The 23,851-nt window shown below is 37.0% G+C and overlaps 1 protein-coding gene across 2 annotated transcripts in view; it reads right to left on the reverse strand.

Moving 5' to 3' along the window:
- Window positions 1–23,851, reverse strand: part of CycB3 (cyclin B3) — a 200,659-nt gene that overhangs the window by 135,902 nt on the left and 40,906 nt on the right. For both annotated transcript variants that reach the window (XM_090381974.1, XM_090381981.1), the window contains exon 5: window positions 16,950–17,180. In XM_090381974.1, the coding sequence (XP_090238100.1) occupies window positions 16,950–17,180 (231 nt within the window). The remainder of the gene's footprint in view (window positions 1–16,949; window positions 17,181–23,851) is intronic.

Raw genomic sequence — 23,851 nt, forward strand, 5'->3', positions numbered from 1 at the left:
CTAAAGTAATGGAGAAATCAATTAACCGCCAACTCTTAAACTACCTAGAAACCTTCCGTCTGATCAATGATCGCCGGTATGGATTCCGCCAGTGTCGATCCACTGTTGATATTCTGGCTTATGTTACCCATTTATGGACTAATTCAATGGAAAGGTTCGGTGAAACACAAGTAGTTGCCCTTGACATCTCAAAGGTTTTCGATCGTGTTTGGCATAAAGGTCTTCTAAACAAGCTTCCATCTTATGGTTTGCCAACTGTTTTTAGTAATTGGTTATCCAGTTTTCTCTCTGATCACTCACTGAGGGTGATGCTAGATGGCTCTCTGTCTTCTAACCTTCTTCCATTGACTGGAAATCCTATCCATAGTTTTGCTGTTGATAGCACATTGCATTCTACTTTCCATTTTGAGAAATCTTGCCCTGCTCAATCAGCTACCAATTCCTTAAATGACAATCTTCAGGTAATTCTCCAGTGGGGTAAAGACAACTTAGTTGATTTCAACCCTTCTAAAACTCAGTCTTGTCTTATATCTCACAAAAAGGATTCTTCTGTTCCTATGCTTATCTTTAGTGACACTCTGATTTCTAGACAAAATAATATATCTCTTTTGGTGATTACCCTGACTTCTAATCTCTCTTGGTTCAAGCACACTACAAATATTGCTTCCTTTGCATCTAAAAAACTTTGTTTTTTCTTTTGCTCTTGGCGTTACTTTTCTTTCAAACAGTTGCTCACTCTGTATAAATTGCAAATCCGCCCTGCCATGGAATATTGTTCTCACGTCTGGGGTGGTGCCCCCAAAACTTCTCTCAGGCTTCTTGATTCCATTCAGAAGAGGGCAGTTGGGTTAATTAATGATTCATCTCTAACAGGGTCTCTCCACTAGCTGTCTCATAGACATACTGTTTCTGCTGCATGCCTCTTCTACAGATACTTCCATGGGCACTGTTCTTCTGAATTGGCTTCTATAATTCCCGCCCTCTCTTTCAAAAGAGTCAGAATACGTGCTGCCACCAGCCAACATCCATTTACTGTTCAATTTCAAACTCACAGAACCAACTTTTCATCTTCCTCGTTTATTCATTCAACTGCGATTTTCTGGAACAACCTTCCTTCATACATATTTCCTGAAAATTATAGTCTACAGAAGTTCAAGTCCAATGTCAACAAATATCTTCTATCGTCTTCACAACCTCCAACCCAAGCACAGTACTAAGTACTATGGGTTCTAATACCTCTCTTGTTTGGGGTTTACTTAAAAAAAAAAAAATAAATAAATAAATATATATTATTCATATATTATATTATTATTCATTACTCATCACATATGAGAGAGAATTGACTGGAATCATTCCACAAAAAAGATTGAGGTAATCTTTTACATTTTAATATATTAAAAAAATGTGGAAGTTATTGAGCACTGTAGCCCTGAATTTTTTACTAATACAAAAGAACAGAAAAATTTGACACTGCACTGCACCAATGTGGGGATACAAGGCAATTCAACAATATCATAGTTCTTTCCATCGACCAATAATACAAAAGGAGGAAATAAACATAACATTGTACGAAGGGATGTCTGTTAGCAGTAGTTCAAAGGAATTGAATTTAATCCACAAAAATTTTAAAAATTAAACACAATTCAAAATTCTTATTTTAAATTTATACGTATTTAAAATTTTAATTTATGTGAAGTTTTTGTCTTCATATCACCTGCCAAGCTTTCAAAATCAGGGATGTACTGTGATAAGGCCAACCGTAAAGAATCTTCTGTATGCAAGTCCGTAAGAGATTCTACATATCAATATGATATGTAGAATCACAGTGATTCTTTGTCTTTGTTTGTTTCCAATACGAAAAAGCCGATTCACAGAGACATGTGTAACTAAAACAGGAATTTAAAAGTTCACTACATTTTTTTACATTTGGGTACTTTTTCTGGGCAAACATATTTCCAAGTGTTTTTCTGATGATCTGGCTTTTAGGTAGATATCGTTTCGCAATGTAATAATTTCATTTTCAAGGAATATTTTTTCCATGTGAAAAATCGAGGCGATTTTTTCTGCAATTTGTTTCATATCTAAGTTGACATTAAATGGATAAGAAATATATTGAACAACGTAGCAGCTGATAATGATCTTGCATATTTGCAAAATGATCGAATTTTTTCGTTTTAGATCCTTAGCCATTTGTCAAAAATTTATATTTATATGCAGAAATACTACTGTAATAATCAAGTCACCCACCTTTTTATTTTTTCCTTGTAATTTCAAATTCAGATCACTTAAGATTTGTCGTGATCGACCGAAATTAAAGCCACAATCAACTCGTTGGCCACCCCTGGTATAGATAATTCTTACATGTATTATAAATTAATAATAATGTATAATATAAGAAGTGAAACTTGGGCACTCACCAAAACAAAGGAAGAGAAACAAAGAACTACACAGTGAAGGTTGAAATGAATTATATTAAGAATCAGACTGTTAGATATGAAAAACACATGGATTAGGCAGCAAACTCAAGTAAAGGACATTCTTAACAAAACTAAAATGTCTTGGGTAGTACATATAGCTTGAAGACATGATGATGGATGGACTAAGAAAATAACAGAATGGGGTGGAATATATGAAATAGAAACCATATTTCATATATTCATTCCGATAACGTAGTTTTTTTAAAATTCTTATCTGGAGCACTCGGAGATGGATTAGGTGAATGGTCATGATTGCACTCACCACTTGTTCTGTAATATTAAGATGTTCTTGACATGTCTTCACATCTTACCTTGGGATTTTCTGTCCTCTCCACAGAATCTAATTTTCTCTTTGCCTAAAAATTTATCCATGGCTGGACAGTTTGAAATAAAAATTTAAAATATTTACACAAAAAAAAAAAAAAAAAAAAAAAACCACCACATTTCCCAAGCACACGCACAACAGTAGGCATTTCTGGGATTCAGATCTACAGAAATTTTCCCCTCTTAGGAATACAGCTGTATTTCTAAGAGGGGAAAATAGCTAAAAATTGGCTGTATATTCGCTTTGATATATTCACTATTCAGTTGCCTGATAAATTTTGCAAACATGACTCGTCAGTGAATAATTACTGTAAACATTCAATTTCTCTCCTCAGATGAAGACGCAATAAAAGAGTATTTCAGTGGAACAATAATTACAAACAGATACCTCTGGAAGGAAATATGGCTACTGATTGTGAAGTGTAGTACATTGGCTACAAAGTAAATTTTTGTAAACATCACATGACATCCTTTTTCTGCTATAAGTTGCACTGAGGATAGCAAAATCTGCTAAGGGCTAAACTACGGGAAAAAATAACAAGCGAATTGTGGAGAAATCATGTGACTTCGTTTCAGTACTACGATAGGCTGGACAGGTTGGTTTTGATTCAGTTTTCTTAAAACACAAACTCTAGAACATCAGAAATAAATACACAGAAACTTCACAATTAGCTCATAAAAATTTTTCTAAAAACTAAGCGCATGAAAATCTGCAATTTTGGATGCTATGCCTCAGGTACCCCCAGGGGTACATGTACCTTTGATTGAGAACCAATGATTAAAAATTTTTTCTAGAAATTCTATTTAACAGAATTTATCTGCCCGTAGATGTTTAAAAAAAAGCAAAAGGGCTAATGCTGTATGATCTTGCTTTCTTGCATCACTTGCCACTATTAATATAAAGTGGGCACTGGATCATTTATGCTTAGTGCTATTAGTGGAAAGAGCAGAAATTAAAATAAACATGCATGCCTAGTGCCAACAGAGCTTCTCTTTTTTGAGTAGAACTGTGCACACATAGTTTGCATAGCAATTTTATATGTAAATTGTAGAGCTTTAAGTTTTTAATAAAAAAAGGAGAAAGTATTTATTATGCAGTAGGCATGAAGTGACTACATGGACCCTTGCAGCCGAGTGGTCAGGAGCACAAGTGCAGTCGACTGCTCTTTGAAGCTCAAGCCCCTGACCTAAATATGGTTGATCTGCCAACTCGAACTAGACCAGCATAGCAGATTTTGGTCCATTTCTGTCAACATGACTTGGACATGAGGAGGCTTCTATCCTGCAGTAGACTGATAATGGCTGCTGCTTACTTTTGGTTATGAAGTAAGGGTGTGCTGATTTTGAAAGGATCATTCAAGGTAATAATAAATTCAGTAATTAAATGTTAAAAAAAAAAAAAGTGCTACTTAATAACAAATTATTAAATTATAATAAATGAATTAGCAGCTATTGTTAATTAACATAAGTAACAGCACTTATATTATTTGCTATTAATCACATTTTTACATACATTTTTAAAATTTAAATAGAATCAAGCTCTCAAGAATCAATTAAAAAGAATCAAGCTTTCAAGCTCTGTGCAGCTGCACTGGCACAGTTATGTCACTGGGTTTGTGTCACATTCCAGCTCCAACCCAATAAATAAAATGAAGAATAAAATTCGGTAAATTTTACTTACCTACATAAGCAGAACAATTATTCAAATAAAAACAACCAATATCACTAAACAACTTTATAGCGATGTGTACTGTGTTTGGCAGGGCGAGCAAGGTTGCTCGGCTATACAACAGGTACTGGATGAAAGTAATTAATGTAATTTTCATACATGTATACCCCACCTTAAGGTACGAGCCAGTTTTTACACATCCCTTGAAATATCTAGCCCTAGATAATGGTCAAAATTCCCAGACCATCATAGTAATAAAAAATTCTCTGTAAAAGAATAAGAGAAGTTTATCTCAATATGATATGTAGAACACTTCCATATGATACTCTCCAGAAATTAAAACGAAAACAATTAAAAAATCAAAAATCTTACATTACAGTAAGAAATATAGTAATTAATCAAATGAACACAATTAAAAATCAATTTAACACAATTAAAATTAAGTCAAAAATTAATTTAACAAAAAAATTGCAAAACGATTTTCCTTCTTGAAGCTGACAACGCTTTGACTATATGTCGTGATCAAAGGAATGAAAATTACCGAATAGAGGTAAGCACGGAACTTAAATAGGGATCATTTGTCTTCACGCATGCGTGTAAAGGACCATGAGCTGGATATTAGATATGGCCGGTGAACATTAACAGAATTCTCATGTAATTTCATTTCGATGGTTTCTGCAATTAACAGTCTCGTATAATTATGCTGGACACTAAGTATTTTGGCCTTGTTAAATAAAAAAATGTTTTTCATTAACGGCATGAAAGGCCAATTAGCACGAACTGAGGCTGCGTGTTGATTAACACGAAAATTCAGAGGAAACCGTGTAGAACACCGATAAGACAGGTGGCAATCACCGCAAGAAATGTTGTATGTTAGGTCATTTATTTGTGTTGCGAACGAGGAAAGGACTGAGCGAAAATGAGCATTTTCAGCATTTATACAACACAATGAAGAGATTCTGATCATTTACAGAATTTAATTTTAAAGACTTTCAAAGGGAGAAAGCAAGTCTTTGTTAGCAAAATTTTATGAGGTGGGAAAGTCAAACATAAGAGAAATTAAAAACAACGAGGAAAAAAATTTAAAGTTCACTCAAAACTTGATTGAGATGATGGTGCAAAAAAAAAAAAAAAAAAACCCTATGAGAACAGCTTTGATACTGTAGTTGGGTTCTGGGAGCATCAACAACTAAGGCCATATTTCTCAGTGTATACTGTCTGTAAATTGGATGTTCTGTGGTCGATTTTCTATTAGCTGGACGAAAAACGATGCTACCCTCGCCTAAGACAGACTAATTCAGCCATTGTAAAAAAAAGGCCCATAAAAATTTCTCCCGGCATTGAATGAGACTAGAACTCAGGTCTTTTAAATCCAGGGTGAGGAGGAATGGCATTTCTACCAACTGTGCTACCTATGAGGGCTAGGTGAATACGAGCAACAAGCTCACATCTTGTGAGTATGGGCTTGGCACACACACAAGGTCCTGAGTTGGATATCATTATTCTTCTCATTTTTGGTGATTCCACCCTACTTCTATCTCTCTCTTAAATTTTTTTTTCGGCTGGTAGAGCATTGAGATGATGGTGCAAAAAAAAAAAAAAAAAAAAAAAAAAACCCTATGAGAACAGCTTTGATACTGTAGTTGGGTTCTGGGAGCATCAACAACTAAGGCCATATTTCTCAGCCTCAGGTGTCCTTGCACTATAATAATAATAATAATAATACTAATAAAAGAGTAAGAGATCTGGCAACAATGAAATGAAGTTCGAAAATGGTGCAGCAAAAAATAAGTAATTATTTTCGTTAAAGGTCTATATATGTGTTGATAAAAGTTCCATTTGTTTTGTTACCTATGAATAAAAATACGTAAGTACAACTTAGTGTTTTTTTTTTTTTTTTCTAATCTTACTAAACTTTTTTTTTTTCTTTTTCTTGTCTCAAGAACTCAAAACTTTATTTTTGATAAGTTCGAAAATCCAAACAAATCGGAAGTCAAAACCACCCCTGGTCCCTATTAGTTGGATTATTGACATTCTAGCGTAGTAGCTGCACAGGAAGATTGTTAATTCTGTTCTTATAAAATGTCCTTAAACTACTGAAATTAATGCCATAAAAGTAATCAAATTATAGAATTTGAACATAACTGTTATAACAAGTGATTTTTCTTAAAAGCATTTATCAGATTTAGAACTAGATTGATTGTTGTGTCAAAGTATGATTAGACACCTACTAAACTAAGAATATATCAAGATCTTAAAGAAAAAAGAAAAGCTTGTGGCACTCGAAGAATGTGAAAAACAATTTAAGAATCACAATGTTTAGTCCTTAAAATCTGATTCTTTTCAAAAGGCATTTTACTCAGTAAATGTTTGGGCAAATATCCAGTGTTTTTCTCTCACTGCTTTTATAAACCATCATGGAAATAAGAAGCACACTTTATCAACATGATAAAGTAGTAAAAAATAACTTGATTTTGCATAATTTCCTGTTTGCTCTTAAAGCAATCAGTCACACTAAAAAAAAATTAACAAAACTAAGGAATGCTATGTATGAAATTTTGATGAATTTGGAGTGATGGTGAAGACAACAAATGCAAATATTGTTGGGATTTTGAAAATGTAGTGTCATCGAAATCCAAACAATTGTCATGTGTGCAGAATATGAATATCAAGAGCACAATGTATACAGAAAGGACAGACAGGATAAGAGTGGTGAGGGGAGTTATGTTCTTAGTTAAGAAGCACATAAAATCTAAGGCAGTGCATTGAGCTAACATGGGTGGCCAGTGCAACGTTGAGTCAGTTTGATGTCAGTGACCGGGAAAGCAAAAATGACAGTGGGAGTGTCACAGGCTTATTGACTCTGAGTGCAACAAATAGCTGTACAGAGAAAGAGTGGGCCAGTAAATCATAATGTGTTATAAAGGAGAATTCTAGCCTTCCAAATATTGACTGGAACTTGTGGGTTGGTCATTCACAAACCAGCAAGACCTCTGTGGATTTATTGGATGGCTGAGTTATACAAACACATGTTAGGGAGGCAACAAGAGGGAGTAATACACTTTGATCTGGTTTATGTATTAAGAATCTGCAGATAAAAGAACCATTAGTGGCAGTGATCAGTCTATTGACTTGGGATTTACTTAAAGATGTTATTACCTTTCAAGGGTAAAGGGTTTTTGCTTTTGTAAAGGTGACTACAGTCATTTCAGGCAGTTTTTAAATTCTATATAGCAAGACCCACCTGTGGTTGTTACCATCAGCAAATTCTAAATAGGACGCATTCAAGGAATTAAGCATAAAAGCTACTAGGATTTTCAGGTTAACTAGAACAAGTCTTCATGGGGAGAGGCCTAAACAGATGTCAAATAAACTGATAAAACTTGTGGCAGAGAAGAAAAATACATGGTATTTACAGAGAAGAGCAATAAGATTAGTGAATGGAACAAAGGGGTGCTCTTACGAAGAAAGGCTTAAGTTTTGCAAATTACAGTGTCTGGAGACTAGGCACCAGCGAGGTGATCTGATAGAGGTGTATAAAGCCTTGAATAGTTTGAGCATGCTCAATGTTGATAGGATTCTTCCTCTTGCTCAGAATTTATGCACCTGAGAGGGCATAAATTCAAATTGAGGAAAGACAGATGTAGGATAGATGTGCGTAAATTTGCCTTTAGCCAGCGGGTGATTGGTTGGTGGAACAGACCTCCATCCCTTGTCGTGGAAGTTGATAGCTTAAATAAGTTTAAGGATCAGCTGGACAGGTATTTCGAACGAACAGAGGGGTGAAGTGGAAGTGGTTATTTTTTATTTATTTTTTTATTTATTTCTTTTTTTTTGGATGATGCTGCATAAGCTTGCTTTCTTGCCTCTACTAATGCTAATGGTATACATATATGCTATTGAGCAACACAGAAAGCATATGGCAGATAGAAACTATTCTGTAATTGAGTCACAAAGGTGGTGAGGCAAGCAAAGGCAGATTATGAGAAATTTTTTGGTCAAGGATGAAAAGAAAAACAGCAAAGACTTCTTTCTTGTGTAAACTCTAGAAGGAAGGGGATGAATCAGATTGGTCCACTCGATTTCGATGGTTTGACTGTTGATGATCCTGCTCAGGTTGCTGACAAAGTGAATGAGTGTTTTCCACTTACATTCATACATAAGGAAGAGTAGGAGACTTGAGGAATTACTTAACAAGTACAGGTCACTGTTGAAAAAAAGCCGTGAATTAAGTATGAATTTGAAAGTGTCTGCAATTCTGCCAGACACAATAGGAGGGAGTATATGATGAGAGCCCTGTCAATCAATTTGGCCCTGGAAGGATTGTGCAAGGCTCAAGGGGTAGAATTTTTTTCAGCCTGGTCTGTACTTGTTAACAGGAGAGACTGCTTCTACAGGGATGGGATACACTTAAATAGAAAGGGTGCAAGAATGTTTGCTGATGCTATCGAGGCAGTGTTAGGTGGGTCGGAAAACTGCTGGATTCGGGGGATACAAGGACTAATAGATTAACAGTAGCCACTGGCAGAGGTGAAAGTGATTCTTGCACTGCTTCTATTGGAATGAGCCGCAGCCTGGAAAATAAGATGCAGGATATTTCAGAGACTGCTGGGAATCATTGGGGTACAAATAAACACATAGGTTATGTTAGGGTAGCTAAGAAAAAGAACAGGTGCATGTATACTTGCATGTACACCAATGCTAGGAGTTTAGTAAATAAATTTAATGAATTTGAGGTATTGCTCAAAACATCAAAGGCAGATATTGTGGGGATTTCAGAGACGTGGTGTCACACAGATATAAGGAATGCAGAACTGGAATTTGGGGAGTACAATGTCTACAGAAAGGATAGACAGGATAGGAAGGGAGGAGGGGTTATGCTATTAGTTAAGAAATACATAAAATCCAAGGAAGTGAAGCCAGTCGACATTGCTGGACAGTGCAGTGTCGAGTCAGTTTGGTGTGACATAAGCATTGGGAGATCAAAATTAAGAGTAGGAGTGTGCTATAGGCCTAATGACTCTGATGACTATAATAAGAAACTGTACGGGTAAATAGAGTGGGTCAGTAAATCAGAGAGTCTTATAATGGGGGATTTTAATTTCCCAGATATTGACTGGAATTTAGGGGCTGGTCACTCACACACTAGCAAGGCTTTTGTGGATTTATTGGATGATTGTTTTCTACATCAGCATGTTCAGGAGGCAACTAGATTGAGTAATACTCTTGATTTGATTATCAGTAGTGATTCTTCATGCATTAAGAATCTGCAGGTAAATGAACCACTAGGTGGCAGTGATCACAGAGTGCTGAAGTGGGATTTACTCAAAGAGGTAACTACCATTAGGGGTAAAGGGAAGGGTTGCTTTCATAAAGGCGACTACGATAGACTGAGACAGTATTTAAATTCTATACAGTGGGACCAACTGATGATGTTACCAACAGCAAATTCAAAATGGGATGCAATCAAAGAACTTATCTTGGAAGCTACTAGGATTTACATACCAACTAATAAATATTGTTCAAGGATTAGGCCTAAATGGATGTCAGATGAACTAATGAGACATATGGCAGAGAAGAAAAATGCATGGGATACATACAAATTAACACGTGACAAAGAAGCCTATGATAGATACAAGTTGATCTGTAACCAAGTTACAAAGGAGGTTAGGCAGGCGAAGGCAGATTACGAGATGGAATGGCAAGGGATGCAAAGAAAAACAGCAAAGAGTTCTTTACTTATGTAAACTCTAGAAGGAAGGGGATGAATCAGATTGGTCCACTTGATATCGATGGGTCAACTGTTGATGATCCTGCTCAGGTAGCTAACAAACAATGAATATTTTGCATCGACATTCACACATGAGGAGTTATTCAGCGAGGGGAATGCCAGATGTGTATTCAACTCTGGCAGTAAGCTAGAGAATATTGTAATAACTGAGAGTAAAGTGGAGGAGAAATTGTTGAAGATAAATACAAGAAAGGCACCTGGGGTGGATGGGATCTATCCAGTTATATTAAAGGATGTAAGCAAACCCTTAGCCATAATTATGAGAGCTTCCTTGGACTCAGGGAAAATTTTGGACTGGAGATGTGGAAATGTGACCCCAATTCACAAAGGTGGATCAAAGGGTAACACAAGTAATTATAGACCTGTTAGTTTAACTTCTGTTCCTGGAAAATTAATGGAGGCACTGGTTAAAGAAGCACTGCAGGATCATCTAGACAAGACTTCAGTTATAGCTCAGACACAGCATGGTTTTGTTAAGGGGAAGTCTTGCCTGACCAATTTGATTGGATATTATGATGCAGTCACAAAAGAACTGGATGCAGGGAATAACTTTGATATTATATACTTGAATCTTAGAAAGGCTTTTGATACTGTTGCACATGGAAGACTGTTGCACAAATTGGAGCAGTGTGGCATTGGAGGCAAATTGCTGCTATGGATAAAGGGGTGGTTGAGGGGAAGACAGAGTGGTAATCAATGGACACTGCTCATCGTGGACTAATGTTATTAGTGGAGTCCCTCAGGGTTCAGTATTGGGTCCATTAATTTTTTCTGTTTTTATAAATGATATTGATGATGGTATATCAAGCTTAATGTCCAAGTTTGCAGACGATACGAAGGTTGGCAGGGTTGTCAAGGACACTACTGACACTATGCTACTGCAACAGGATCTCGAAAGGTTGAGCAGATGGGCTGAGAGCTGGCAAATTAAGTTTATCATTGACAAATGTAAAGTACTACATAAGGGAAACAGCAACCCCAGAGCAACGTATCAACTCTGTGGTACTACACTGACAGTGCTAGAGAATGAAAGGGACCTGGGGGTGGTTGTGCAGGCAGATATGAAGTTTTCTGAGCAGTGCAGACGGGCTGCAAGAGTAGCTCATGGTGTATTGTCGATGATATATAGGAATTTTTCTAGCAGGGATAAGGAGGTGATTATTCCCTTGTATAAGGCAATGGTCAGACCGCACCTAGAGTACTGTATACAGGTCTGGAGGCCTCATTTCAAGAAGGATGTAGAGATGCTGGAACGAGTACAGAGAAGGGCAACAAGATTAGTGAATGGAACAAAGGGGTGCTCTTACAAAGAAAGGCTTACGTTTTGCAAATTACAGTGTCTGGAGACTAGGCACCGGCGAGGTGATCTGATAGAGGTGTATAAAGCCTTGAATGGTTTGAGCATGCTCAATGCTGATGGGATTCTTCCTCTTGCTCAGAATAATCACCTGAGAGGGCATAAATTCAAATTGAGGATAGACAGATGTAGGATAGATGTGAGGAAATTTGTCTTTAGCCAGCGGGTGGTTGGTTGCTGGAATAGACTTCCATCCCTGGTCGTGGAAGTTGATAGCTTAAATAAGTTTAAGGCTCAGCTGGACAGGTATTTCGAACAAACAGAGGGGTGAAGTGGAAGTGGTTATTTTTTATTTATTTGTTTGTTTTTTTTTTTTTTTTGGCTGATGCTGCATAAGCTTGCTTTCTTGCATCAAATGCCTCTACTAATGCTAATGCTAATTCTTTAGGGAAGGGGATGAAAGAAGTTTAAACTAACAGTCAGCTAAATAATTTTGCAATAACCAAGAGGAAAGTGGAAGAGAAATTGTTGAAGTTAAACACAAGAAAGAACCTGAGGTGGATGGGGTCTATCCAATCATATTAAGGGAGGCAGCAAAGGAAATAAGAAAACTCAGCCATAATTATGAGAGCATTCTTGTAAGATTAATATATGGAACATATTAATCTTACACGACACAAATACTGTACAAAAAGTAGGAATCGCACAGAGAACAACCGTTAACTGAGAAGAAATCATCGAGTACCTAGTTGTATTCGATTACTGCAACAGAGTTGAAGACACATTTGAGGCACCAACTTTTCAAGTGATGTAGAGCGAGATGACAGTTGCAGATCATGTGATAACAGCATGGTGGCATGGAAATTGCAATGTTGCCATGTGTTTTCCTGAGAGCTGTAGTTGATAATGTAGAGTAACTCACCAATATGAGCCCCAACTATAATTCAAACACAAGAGCCAATTGACAAATTTTAAATGATTTTCGTGTTCAACAGGGTTATACTTCAGATACATCATGGGTTTGTTAAGTGGACATCTTGTTTGACCAACGGAACTGGATGCAAAAAATGATATATTTGGATTTCATGAAATGCTTTTGATATTGTTGCACATAAAAGACTGTACAAGTTGGAGCAGTGTGGCATTAAGAGCAAGTTGATGCTATGCATAAAGGGATTATTCAAGACGAGAAGACAGAGTGGTAATTAATGGACATTGCTCTTTAAAGACTAACATTATTAGTGGAGTCTCCAGGATTCAGTGTTAAGCCCACTGCTGTTTTCTATACAGGTGATCCCCGCTTAACGCGGATAATTCGTTCCAGAAAAACAGAACGCTAAGTGAGCACTGCATCCCCATAAGGTAACATATGTATTTTTGAGTTGTGGTCGATGCCATAGGATATTTCCTAATCAATAATAAACGGTAGTGAAAAGATGCACAAATGTCGATCAAAATATTTAATATTCAAATATTTGATCTGCATTACATATGTATATAATTATAGGGTAACCACTTATGTATCAAAATTAAACTTAAAATTCCAATTAAAATCATGAATTTAATTGATCTAAATTGATTTAATTTAATCAAATTAATAAATGTGCTAAATCAACACACTGAAAAATGTGTTGATCTAGCCACATTTATTAATTTGATTAATAAACGTGGCTAAAAATGTGTTGATTGAATAAATCCAATAAATGTGCTAAATCAACACATTGAAAAATGTGTTGATTTTGGGTTGTACTTTGGCCCTCTTGCTGGTTGTTGTTGTTGTTTTGGTTTTTAGGAGCATTAGCAACTAAGGCCATATTGCTCCGGGATATGCGGTGGTCATTCCCTGACCTTTCCGCATCCTCCGTATTTGGTGGTGATGGGCTCGAACCCCGGTCTAATCCAGAAGCGTGTGCTACGCACTGCTGCTCCTTCCCACCTGGCTACGGTGGCCCCCTCTTGCTGGTAAACTAAAAGGGGTTTTAATTTTAAATCCCCGCAGCATTAGTGCCCAACAATAAAGCTTTGAAACCTGGCGTGTTATTTTCTTCTTCTAATATGAAACTTCTTTTAGGCATTCGTTTCCAAAAAAGTCCTGCTACATCTATGTTAAAAACTTGTTGAGAAATGTGAGTTTTCTTCAGATCATCATATAGGCTAATCTCTCTCTCCCTCTTTTTTTTTTTTTTTTTTTTTTTTAATATTTAACTTAACTGAATTCTGCATTGGATATTATCTTCAATAAACTTAGTCAGTCTCACCATTTCAATCCTAATAGCCGGCCTAGTCCTAGTTGCTTGCAGTGGAACAGCTGTCTTTCCCGCTCTTAAAATTAATTCTTGATTTTTTATAATTGTTCCTACAGTCAAACTTGCCAGTCCTAAATTATGGCACACATCCGCTTGTCATTGACTGGAATCGATTCACTTCAAAACGTCTAATTTAATTTTCAAATTCAGTCTTTTTCTTACATTTATAGTCTTCGTACTGCATCCAGACATTGTTGCTTTTTCATTCTTATCCGCCATTATTAATTCTTCAAAAATGTAACTGCGTTGGTTGCATTAATTATGACACAATGTTTGAGTAAACTGTCCATTATGCACGATGTCTAATACTGTACTGAGTGATGACTAGACTTCGGATAAATGCATATAATGCAAATATTACAAGCAATATACAGTACTTGATCATTTTTTAAAATGTTGATATCGGAATTACGTAACAAGTCACTGTACTGCAATTAAATTAGCGTGTGAAAAAAAATTTTACTGAGCGTGGGAAAATTTATCAAGTTGGCATGGGAAACGTTTTAATGCTGTTTTGCTATTCATTTTCAAGCTATCGACTCCATCAAATGAAACAATTTCGTTAAATATGCCAAAAATGCAATCTGTAAAAGAGCGTTATAGCTTCCATATCAGCTGCAGTGTATCTTGCTGCCTCTACTCCGCCAAATAGTGACTGGAGGGAATGCAAGTAGTGTGTATGCAGGGCATTGTTGAGGCCACATTATGTCAAGGAGCTCTTACCATGTGTATACCATATTCAAAAATTTTATTACTTCATACAGCATGTCCCACACACATTTTTTCTTACTACTGAATACACCACGAGTTGTCAACCTAATAGAACAAACCTATCTACAAAATATCAAACCTCCCAAACATTTCTTCGTTCATTTCACACATGTAGTCTCAGTTCTAATCTCAATGATGTGCATTTCTATGTACAATCAGCCAAACCTCATGTACTTTTTCTGACAAAATTTTAGTTATCAGTTGATTCAACCACTGCTCATCTCAGTTGCCCAAATTATTCATTGTATGATTCCTTTCGTCTCAAAGATGGTACTTGTGCATATGTCTGTTTTGATATTCCCTATAGAGAGTTAGTAATTTGGAATCTCCTCTTTTTGATTTTCTCTGGCTTAAAATCTCTCTACCACATTCCTTCAAATTCATCTGTTGCCTCTATCGTTCTTCCAACTCCACTAATCACTTGGAACAATTTGATTTCCTCTCTTTGAAACTTGACTTTCTCCAGTCCAACTTTCCTAACAGTGAGGTAATTTTCTTTGGCGATTTTAATGTTTATAACTCCAGCTGGACTCTGTTTTATAGACACATGGACCCAGCCAATAGAGAAGCTGAGGCTTCTGCAATTACTAATGACCTTGCACAGACTGTTCATTTATCTACCAGACAATCCTTACCACACAACCAACATGCTTGATATTTTTTTTCCACAAACAGCCCCTCGAGGTGAGTGGTCACAACTTGATCACAACACCTCAGATCACAACTTGAGTTCTCTTCTCCAATGGAGCCTTTCTCTCATGGCCATTCACAACCTTGTGTTGTTTGGCATTACAAGAATGCAAAACAGGATGATCTGCGATATTTCTTTTTTTCCTTGGTTGGATTACTGTTTCAAAACTTCTGATGTCAACGTTTGCTCAGATCGTGTCAGACATAATTCTTTATCTAAACCTTGGTTTTTCCAATAAATGTGCTAAGGCTGGTCAAGAGAAGAATGTTGCATATCTTAATTAGATTTTTTCCAATTCTTCAGTTTCATTTTCTCCCTATACCAAAGCTTGCAACAATTGTAAAGGAATTATTAATAATTCCAAACTAGTTTTCTAAGAGTACAAAACTTGTATCTTGTCCAAATGGTAGCCAATCATTCTAGTCTCTTGCCAAAGCTATTAGCTGACTCTTTTGCTGATCTCTGTTCCCACCTCTGTCAAAACCCTGTGCTGCTATTGCCACTTCAGCCAAGGATAAAGCTGACAGCTAGGCTCCTATTTTTCTTCCAACTCGTGTATTAAACAGCAAACAGTTGACAATAGTGGAGACCAATGATATGTTGTTTCACATTCACCAGGGGTCCAAGTTCCTGCCAGTGAAACATGCCCCACACCATACAACCACCTCCACTGGCCAGCACTCTTGATACCACGCATGATGGATCAAGAACCTCATGCTGTTGACACCAAATTTGTACACAACCATCCATGGTATGGAGTAAATAACGTGACCCATCTGACCAGCACACCTTCTTCCAGTCTTCTAACATCCAGCTTGCATGCTCTTTGCACTAGGCAAGTCTTTTACACTGATGAACCTTGGTTAGGAGAGGATGCCATAGGGGTTGTCTGCTGGTATAGCCCATACGTGTGACGCATGGTCATGGCAATACAACATATTGGGTAGTCAACTCTTGAAAGTGCTATGCCTGTTCGAGTTGTCGGACCCGCACACTCACCTCTAACCTCAACCTTTCGCTGACCTTTGCAGTTTTGTTGTCGGGTCGTTGTTGGACCATTTTGACACCAGTTCTGGTACACTAACTACGGCGGCTCTCGAAGACCCCACCAGTTCAGCCGTTTGGGAAATAGAGGCACCAGCTCGTCGAGCTCCCAAAATCTGTCCTTTATCAAAGTCCGATAAATCCTTCCTTTTACCCATCACGCTTGGAATTTTATTACCTACCGAACCACTGACACCTTATCAGTGGTTCGGTAGGTTGACTAACTGCCCATTCTTCTACCTCACATGGTCTACAGGCCACATTCACTTTTCATAAGGGTGGTCATAATTCAGTGATCACTCAGTGAGTGTGTGTTTATATATATATATATATATATATAATTCAATTAATGCAAAATTAAATAGAGCGATAAAAAGTAATCAAAAAAATATATATTTTGATCACTTTTTAATGCTAACATCAGTGGCAGCAGAAAAGCACAATGCTTATAATAAGCTAAAATTGAATATTTGCCATCAGCATGGCAAACCAGTAGAGTGAAAGAGAAAGAAATATAAAAATTCTACTGTGTAATAGAGAATTTTACTGAAATTTAACATATTCAATTATGAAACTTACATCAAACTTGCAAGCAATAAATATAGCAGTAGCCCCAACCAGTTGGAGAACAGCCTTTGAAACGGGGTATACCATAAGGTAGTGATCAACCAGTTTTACTGCTAAATAAAGTGTCTCATGATTTAGTTCAAAGTTTTCCTGAACTTCTACCATCCAGTCAATTAAGATTGCCCTCATGCTTTGATTGATTTCTGGCTGGTAGTCAAGGTATTTCTTCACTTTGAATTTAGCCTAAACAAATAAACACTTCATTACTTATATTAATAAGTATAATTGAAACACGATTAAAAATCATCAAAATTTAACAGACATGATCTACATCAATTACTTTTGGCCAATTTTGGCAATAAACATCATAAATAGATTAGTGAATCACAAAGAGAAGCATACTGCTATTTATTCTCAGTAAATGCCATCACCAATATGGATCATTTTTAGGGAAACTGACTGGTTATTATTTATATAGCACATTAACACCAAATGCTAATACAAACCTGGAATAAATCATGGAGGTTGATTGATTGATCAACCAAGAAATCCTAAACCCAGACTAACCACCAGAATGGTTCACTCTAAATAAGTGAACCATTTTGGGGGTTACTGTTCCTTCAGTGGTAACTCGGCAGTTTCAGTATAAGAGTTGGAAGCTCTATTGTGATAGGTTTATATAATGAGATGACAATTTCATTTCAATATTCCTCTTTTGCAATTAGATGTTCCCTAGAACTAGCATTTTACATACATTATTTCTCCAAACCAGTTCTAGCCTGTCTTACTATCAATTAACAGTTAATGAGTACAATAACATAATAGCAACTAGCAAGGGAAAAATAAAAACCCTCAAAAGTTTATTTTTCACAATTAACATCTGCCGAGCAAGTTATGACCCTACTATCTAATCTTATCCACTCTGATCAATCTGCCCTTTTCTTAAAATGATATTTGCAAATTGCAAATGATCTAAACTTTCTAGTATCAAAGATGGCACCTCTCAGGTTACTATTATCGAGGTTCACTTCATGATGGGAAGTGGACCAGATGTCTGCATAGAATGGACAACTGCATAACACATGTTCAAAATTCTCCTTTCTTTTGCACTGACACAGGATTGTATCAAAAATCTTTCTTTCTTGAAAGGTCCATGATGCTATAAAGCAAGAGACTGCTGTGCTAAAAACCAACCATGATCCAGTTCTCATACTGGTGTATCCACAGCAGGAATAATTTCACATATTCTTCCCTTCTCAGACAAACAGGTTCCATTCATATGGAAATCATATGTAAATATATAATTATATGTAAATGTTATACCTAGAATCTTTCCCAACATTCTTTTTATAAAGTACTCATGTTTTGTAATCACTTGAACAGGCTACCCAAACAAGATGTTATTCAGCAACTTTTTTTCATAAAATTTCCAACTCTATGAGCAAAGGCAACTGAGATATATGTCGCAGCTGGAATGAACACATACTATATATTAAATTCGGAGGTACTGGAGACTCTATTCAACTATTGGGATCCTTAATTTAGCAAACACAGCCTTCGTATTCTTACATAAATATCTGACACAATTCAAAAATGATAATGTGTCCTCTCACACTATGCCTAAATACCTAACAAATGTAGCAAATAAGGAATGGAAATATCCATAGACTTTACAACTGGAGTCCTAGTTCTGTTGTTTTGCTAACATGAAAACTTATTCTTTATAATAGAAAGATGGCCAAAAAATGAGTTGCTTATTTCTTCTCTGATGGCAAATTTTGAATTTCAATGCCTGGCAAGCAACAGGCAACAAAAAGGGATAATGAAGTTATGAATGATATGTTTTAAAATGGATGAATCTTTCATAAAATCCTGTTCAAACAAACTACTACTTTGAAGCCATTCTTGGAAACTCTCTTTAAAACAAGACCTAAGACCATTATTCTGGCATTCCCTCTGGTTATACAGCAATAATCTCCCCTCTGTGTCCAAACAATGTTCATTAGGCTTGTATATTTTGTTCATTAGGCTTGTTTTTTTTTTTTTGTATTTTTTAAGTAGAGACTGACATGTTAATTTTTTTTTTTAATATGTATTTCTTCACAACATATGTAAAACATCTCTAAAAGGAAGGGGATGAATCTGATTGGTCTACTTGATATCGATGGTTCGACTGTTGATGATCCTGCTCAGATAGCAAACAAACTGAATGAGTATTTTGCATCTACATTTACACGAGGAGTTATTAAAGTTTGAATCATCTTGTCAACCACCAGAAGGTTATCAAATTGTAGCACGTTGCTTAATGATTTTGTAATAACTGAGAGCAAAGCAGAGGAGAAATTATTGAAGTTAAACATAAGAAAGGCACCTGGGGTGGATGGGATCTATCCAGTTATATTAAAGGAGGTGGCAAAGGAAGTAAGCAAACCCTTAGCCATAATTATGAGAGCATCCTTAAACTCAGGGGAGGTCCCCACGGACTGGAGATGTGCAAATGTATCCCCAATTCACAAAGGGGGAATCGAAGGGTGACACAAGTAATTACAGACCAGTTAGTTTAACTTCTGTTCCAGGTAAAATAATAGAGTCACTGGTTAAAGATGCATTGCAGGATCATCTAGACAAGACTGCAGCAATAATTCTGACACAGCATGGGTTTATTAAGGGAAAGTCTTGTCTGACAAATTTTATTGGATATTATGATGTGGTTACAAAGGAACTGGATGTAAAAAATAATTTTGATATCATATACTTGGATTTCAGGAAAGCTTTTGACATTGTTGCACATGGAAGACTACTGTACAAATTGGAGCAGAATGGTATTAAGGGTAAGTTGCTACAATGGATAAAAGGATAGTTAAGTGGAAGAAGACAGAGGGTGGGTGCTGCTCATTGTCGACTAATGTTATTAGTGGAGTCCCACAGGGTTCGGTGTTGGGTCCACTGTTGTTTCGTATATTTATCAATGATATTGATGAAGGTATATCAGGCTTAGTGTAGAAGTTTGCAGATGATACAAAGGTTGGCAGGGTTGTTAATGGCAGTAATGGCAGTGTGCTACTCCAACAGGATCTTGAAAATTTGGGCAGATGGACTGAGAAGTGGATACTGAAGTTTAACATCGACAAATGCAAAGTATTGCATATGGGTAGAAGTAACACCAGAGAAATGTACCAACTGTGTGGTACTACACTTAAGGTGATAGAAAATGAAAAAGACCTGGGAGTAACTGTGCAGTTAGATATGAAGTTTTCTGAGCAATGCAGACAGGCTGCTGGACAGGTCATGGGGATTTGTCAATGATATACAGGAATTTTGCTAGCAGGGAAAAGGAGGTGATTGTCCCTCTGTATAAGGTAATGATCAGACCACGCCTTGAGTACTGCGCACAGGTCTGGAGGCCTCATTTTAGGAAGGATGTAGATTTGCTTGAAGGGTATACAGAGAAGGGCATCAAGATTGGTGAGGGGAATGAAGGGATCCTCTTACCAAGAGAGGCTTAAGCTGTGCAAATTGCAGTGGCTGAAGACTAGGCACCTGCGTGGTGATCTGATTGATGTGTATAAGGCTTTGAATGGGTTGAGCATGCTGAATTCTGATGGGATCCTTCCACTTGTTCAGATTACGAACCTAAGGGGGCATAAATTCAAATTAAGAAAAGACAGATGTAGAATAGATGTGTGGAAATTTGCCTTTAGCCAGCGGGTGGTTAATTGCTGGAACAAACTTTCATCTGTCATTGTGGAAGTTGATAGGTTAAATAAATTTAAGGAGGAACTGGACGGGCATTTGGAGGGAATGGTGTGATTTTTATTTATTTTTATTTTTTGGCTGATGCTGCATAAGCTCATACACTTGCTTTCTTGCATCACTTGCCACTATTAATACTACTACTACTACTACATAATTATTTGAGCTTCCTGTAAGGTTGCATCAATTTTTAAGCACATAGATGTAAATAAGAAACTTATACACCCCACCCATTACACTAAAAGCTCCCAGTAATTTTGTATAATTTTTCTGCTTCCCCACATGAATGGTAACTTTAGCACTGTATTGACTGCCATCCCTGAGAGCTAGTGCCTGGCTGCAATCACTTCCATGCTTCCATGTTAGCACAGTTCTCAGCCTGTGCATTTGTAAAACTTCCATGTACAGGTCATCCTCTGGCTTAAAGCAGTCTACATTCTTAGGGAAAAATTATGCCATTAATTGGAACAATGATATAATAAGGGATTTGCATATTTAGCTTTTCTGTGCTGGATGGTTTAAATTTTACTGCTTTTACTTGTTTCCCACAGTAATTTTTTGAAATGAAATATGTAGTTTCATAAAATGACTGTGGGCATTTTATGAAATTATATGATATTATTTTAATTATTAATTGTCTCTGGCTTTCTGTGTTATGACTAAGAGCTCATTATCAGATGTCGAAGTCATCTGATAATGAGTGGGAAATTACCCACATGTCAGTCTAACTTCAGTAGCAGGGAAAATCATGGAGGCATTGATTAAGGGTGGAATTCAGGATCATTTAGAAAAAATGGAATTCTGAAGGATACTCAGCATGGTTTTGTAAAGGGAAAATCATGTTTAACAAATCTATTTAGCTATTTTGACAGGGTCACTCGTGAACAGGATTTAGGGAATAATTTCGACACTATATAGAAAGTATAGGACATTATATAGAAAGGTATAGAAAGGATAGACAGGACAGGAGGGGAGGAGGGGGTTATGCTATTAGTTAAAAAACACATAAAATCCAAGGAAGTGAAGCCAGTCGACATTGATGGACAGTGCAGTGTCGAGTCAGTTTGGTGTGACATAAGCATAGGTAAATCAAAATTGAGAGTAGGAGTGTGCTATAGGCCTAATGACTCTGATGAGTATAATAAGATACTGTACAGGGAAATAGAATGGGCCAGTAAATCAGAGAGTCTTATAATGGGGGATTTTAATTTCCCAGATATTGACTGGAATTTGTGGATTGGTCACTCACACACTAGCAGGGCTTTTGTGGATTTATTGGATGATTGTTTTCTATGCCAGCATGTTCGGGAGGCAACTAGAGGGAGTAATACTCTTGATCTGATTATCAGTAGTGACTCTTCATGCATTAGGAATCTGCAGATAAAGGAACCACTGGGTGGCAGTGATCACAGTGTGCTGAAGTGGGATTTACTCAAGGAGGTAACTACCATCAGAGGCAAAGGGAAGGGTTTTTGCTTTCGTAAAGGTGACTATGATGGTCTGAGACAGTATTTAAATTCTATACAGTGGGACCAACTGATGATGTTACCAACAGCAAATTCAAAATGGGAATCATTCAAGGAACTAATCTTGGAAGCTACCAGGCTTTACATACCAACCAAGAAATATTGTTCAAGGTTCAGGCCTAAATGGTTGTCAGATGAACTAATGAGACATATGGAAGAGAAGAAAAATGCATGGGATACATACAAATTAATGGGTGACATGGAAGCCTATGATAGATATAAGTTGGTCTGTAACCAAGTCACAAAGGAGATTAGGCAGGCAAAGGCAGATTATGAGAAATCCTTGGCAAAGGACGCAAAGAAAAACAGAAAAGAGTTCTTTACCTATTTAAACTCAAGACGGAAAGGGATGAATCAGATTGGTCCACTGGATGTTGATGGTTCAACAGTTGAGGATCCTGCTCAGGTGGCTAACAATCTAAACGAGTATTTTGCATCTACATTCACACATGAGGAGTTATTCAGGAAGGGGAATGTCGTAGCTGAAGTAAACATTGGCAGTGAGCTAGATTATTTTCTAATAACTGAGGGGAAAGTGGAGGAGAAATTGCTGAGGATAAACATAAAAAAGGCACCAGGGGTGGATGGGATCTATCCAGTTATATTAAAGGAGGCAGCAAAGGAAGTAAGCAAACCCCTAGCCATAATTATGAGAGCTTCTTTGGACTCAGGGGAGGTACCCATGGACTGGAGATGTGCAAATGTAACCCCAATTCACAAAGGAGGATCAAAGGCTGACACAAGTAATTACAGACCTGTTAGTTTAACTTCGGTTCCAGGAAAATTAATGGAGGCACTGGTTAAAGAAGCACTGCAGGATCATCTGGACAAGAATTCAGTTATAGCTCAGACACAGCATGGTTTTGTTAAGGGCAGGTCTTGTCTGACCAATTTGATTGGATACTATGATGTAGTCACAAAAGAACTGGATGCAGGGAATAACTTTGATATTATATATTTGGATCTTAGAAAGGCTTTTGATACTGTTGCGCATGGAAGACTGCTGCACAAATTGGAGAAGTGTGGCATTGGAGGCAAATTGCTGCTATGGATAAAGGGATGGTTGAGTGGCAGAAGACAGAGAGTGGTAATCAATGGACACTGCTCAACGTGGACTAATGTTATTAGTGGAGTTCCTCAGGGTTCAGTGTTGGGTCCATTGTTGTTTTCTGTATTTATAAATGATATTGATGATGGTGTATCAGGCTTAATGTCCAAGTTTGCAGATGATAAGGTTGGCAGGGTTGTTAAGGACACTACTGATACTATGCTGCTGCAACAGGATCTGGAAAGGTTGAGCAGATGGGCTGAGAGGTGGCAAATGAAGTTTAACATTGACAAATGTAAAGTACTACATATGGGAAACAGTAACCCCAGATCAACGTATCAACTCTGTGGCACTACGCTGGCAGTGGTAGAGAATGAAAAGGACCTGGGGGTAATAGTGCAAGCAGATATGAAGTTCTCTGAGCAGTGCAGACGAGCTGCAAGAGTAGCTCATGGTGTCTTGTCAATGATATACAGGAATTTTTCTAGCAGGGATAAGGATGTGATTATTCCCTTGTATAAGGCATTGGTCAGGCCACACCTTGAGTACTGTATACAGGTCTGGAGGCCTCATTTCAAGAAGGATGT

This window comes from Mastigoproctus giganteus, chromosome 1 (assembly GCF_048544385.1).
Source record: "Mastigoproctus giganteus isolate SK-2022 chromosome 1, ASM4854438v1, whole genome shotgun sequence".
NCBI lineage: Eukaryota > Metazoa > Arthropoda > Arachnida > Uropygi > Thelyphonidae > Mastigoproctus > Mastigoproctus giganteus.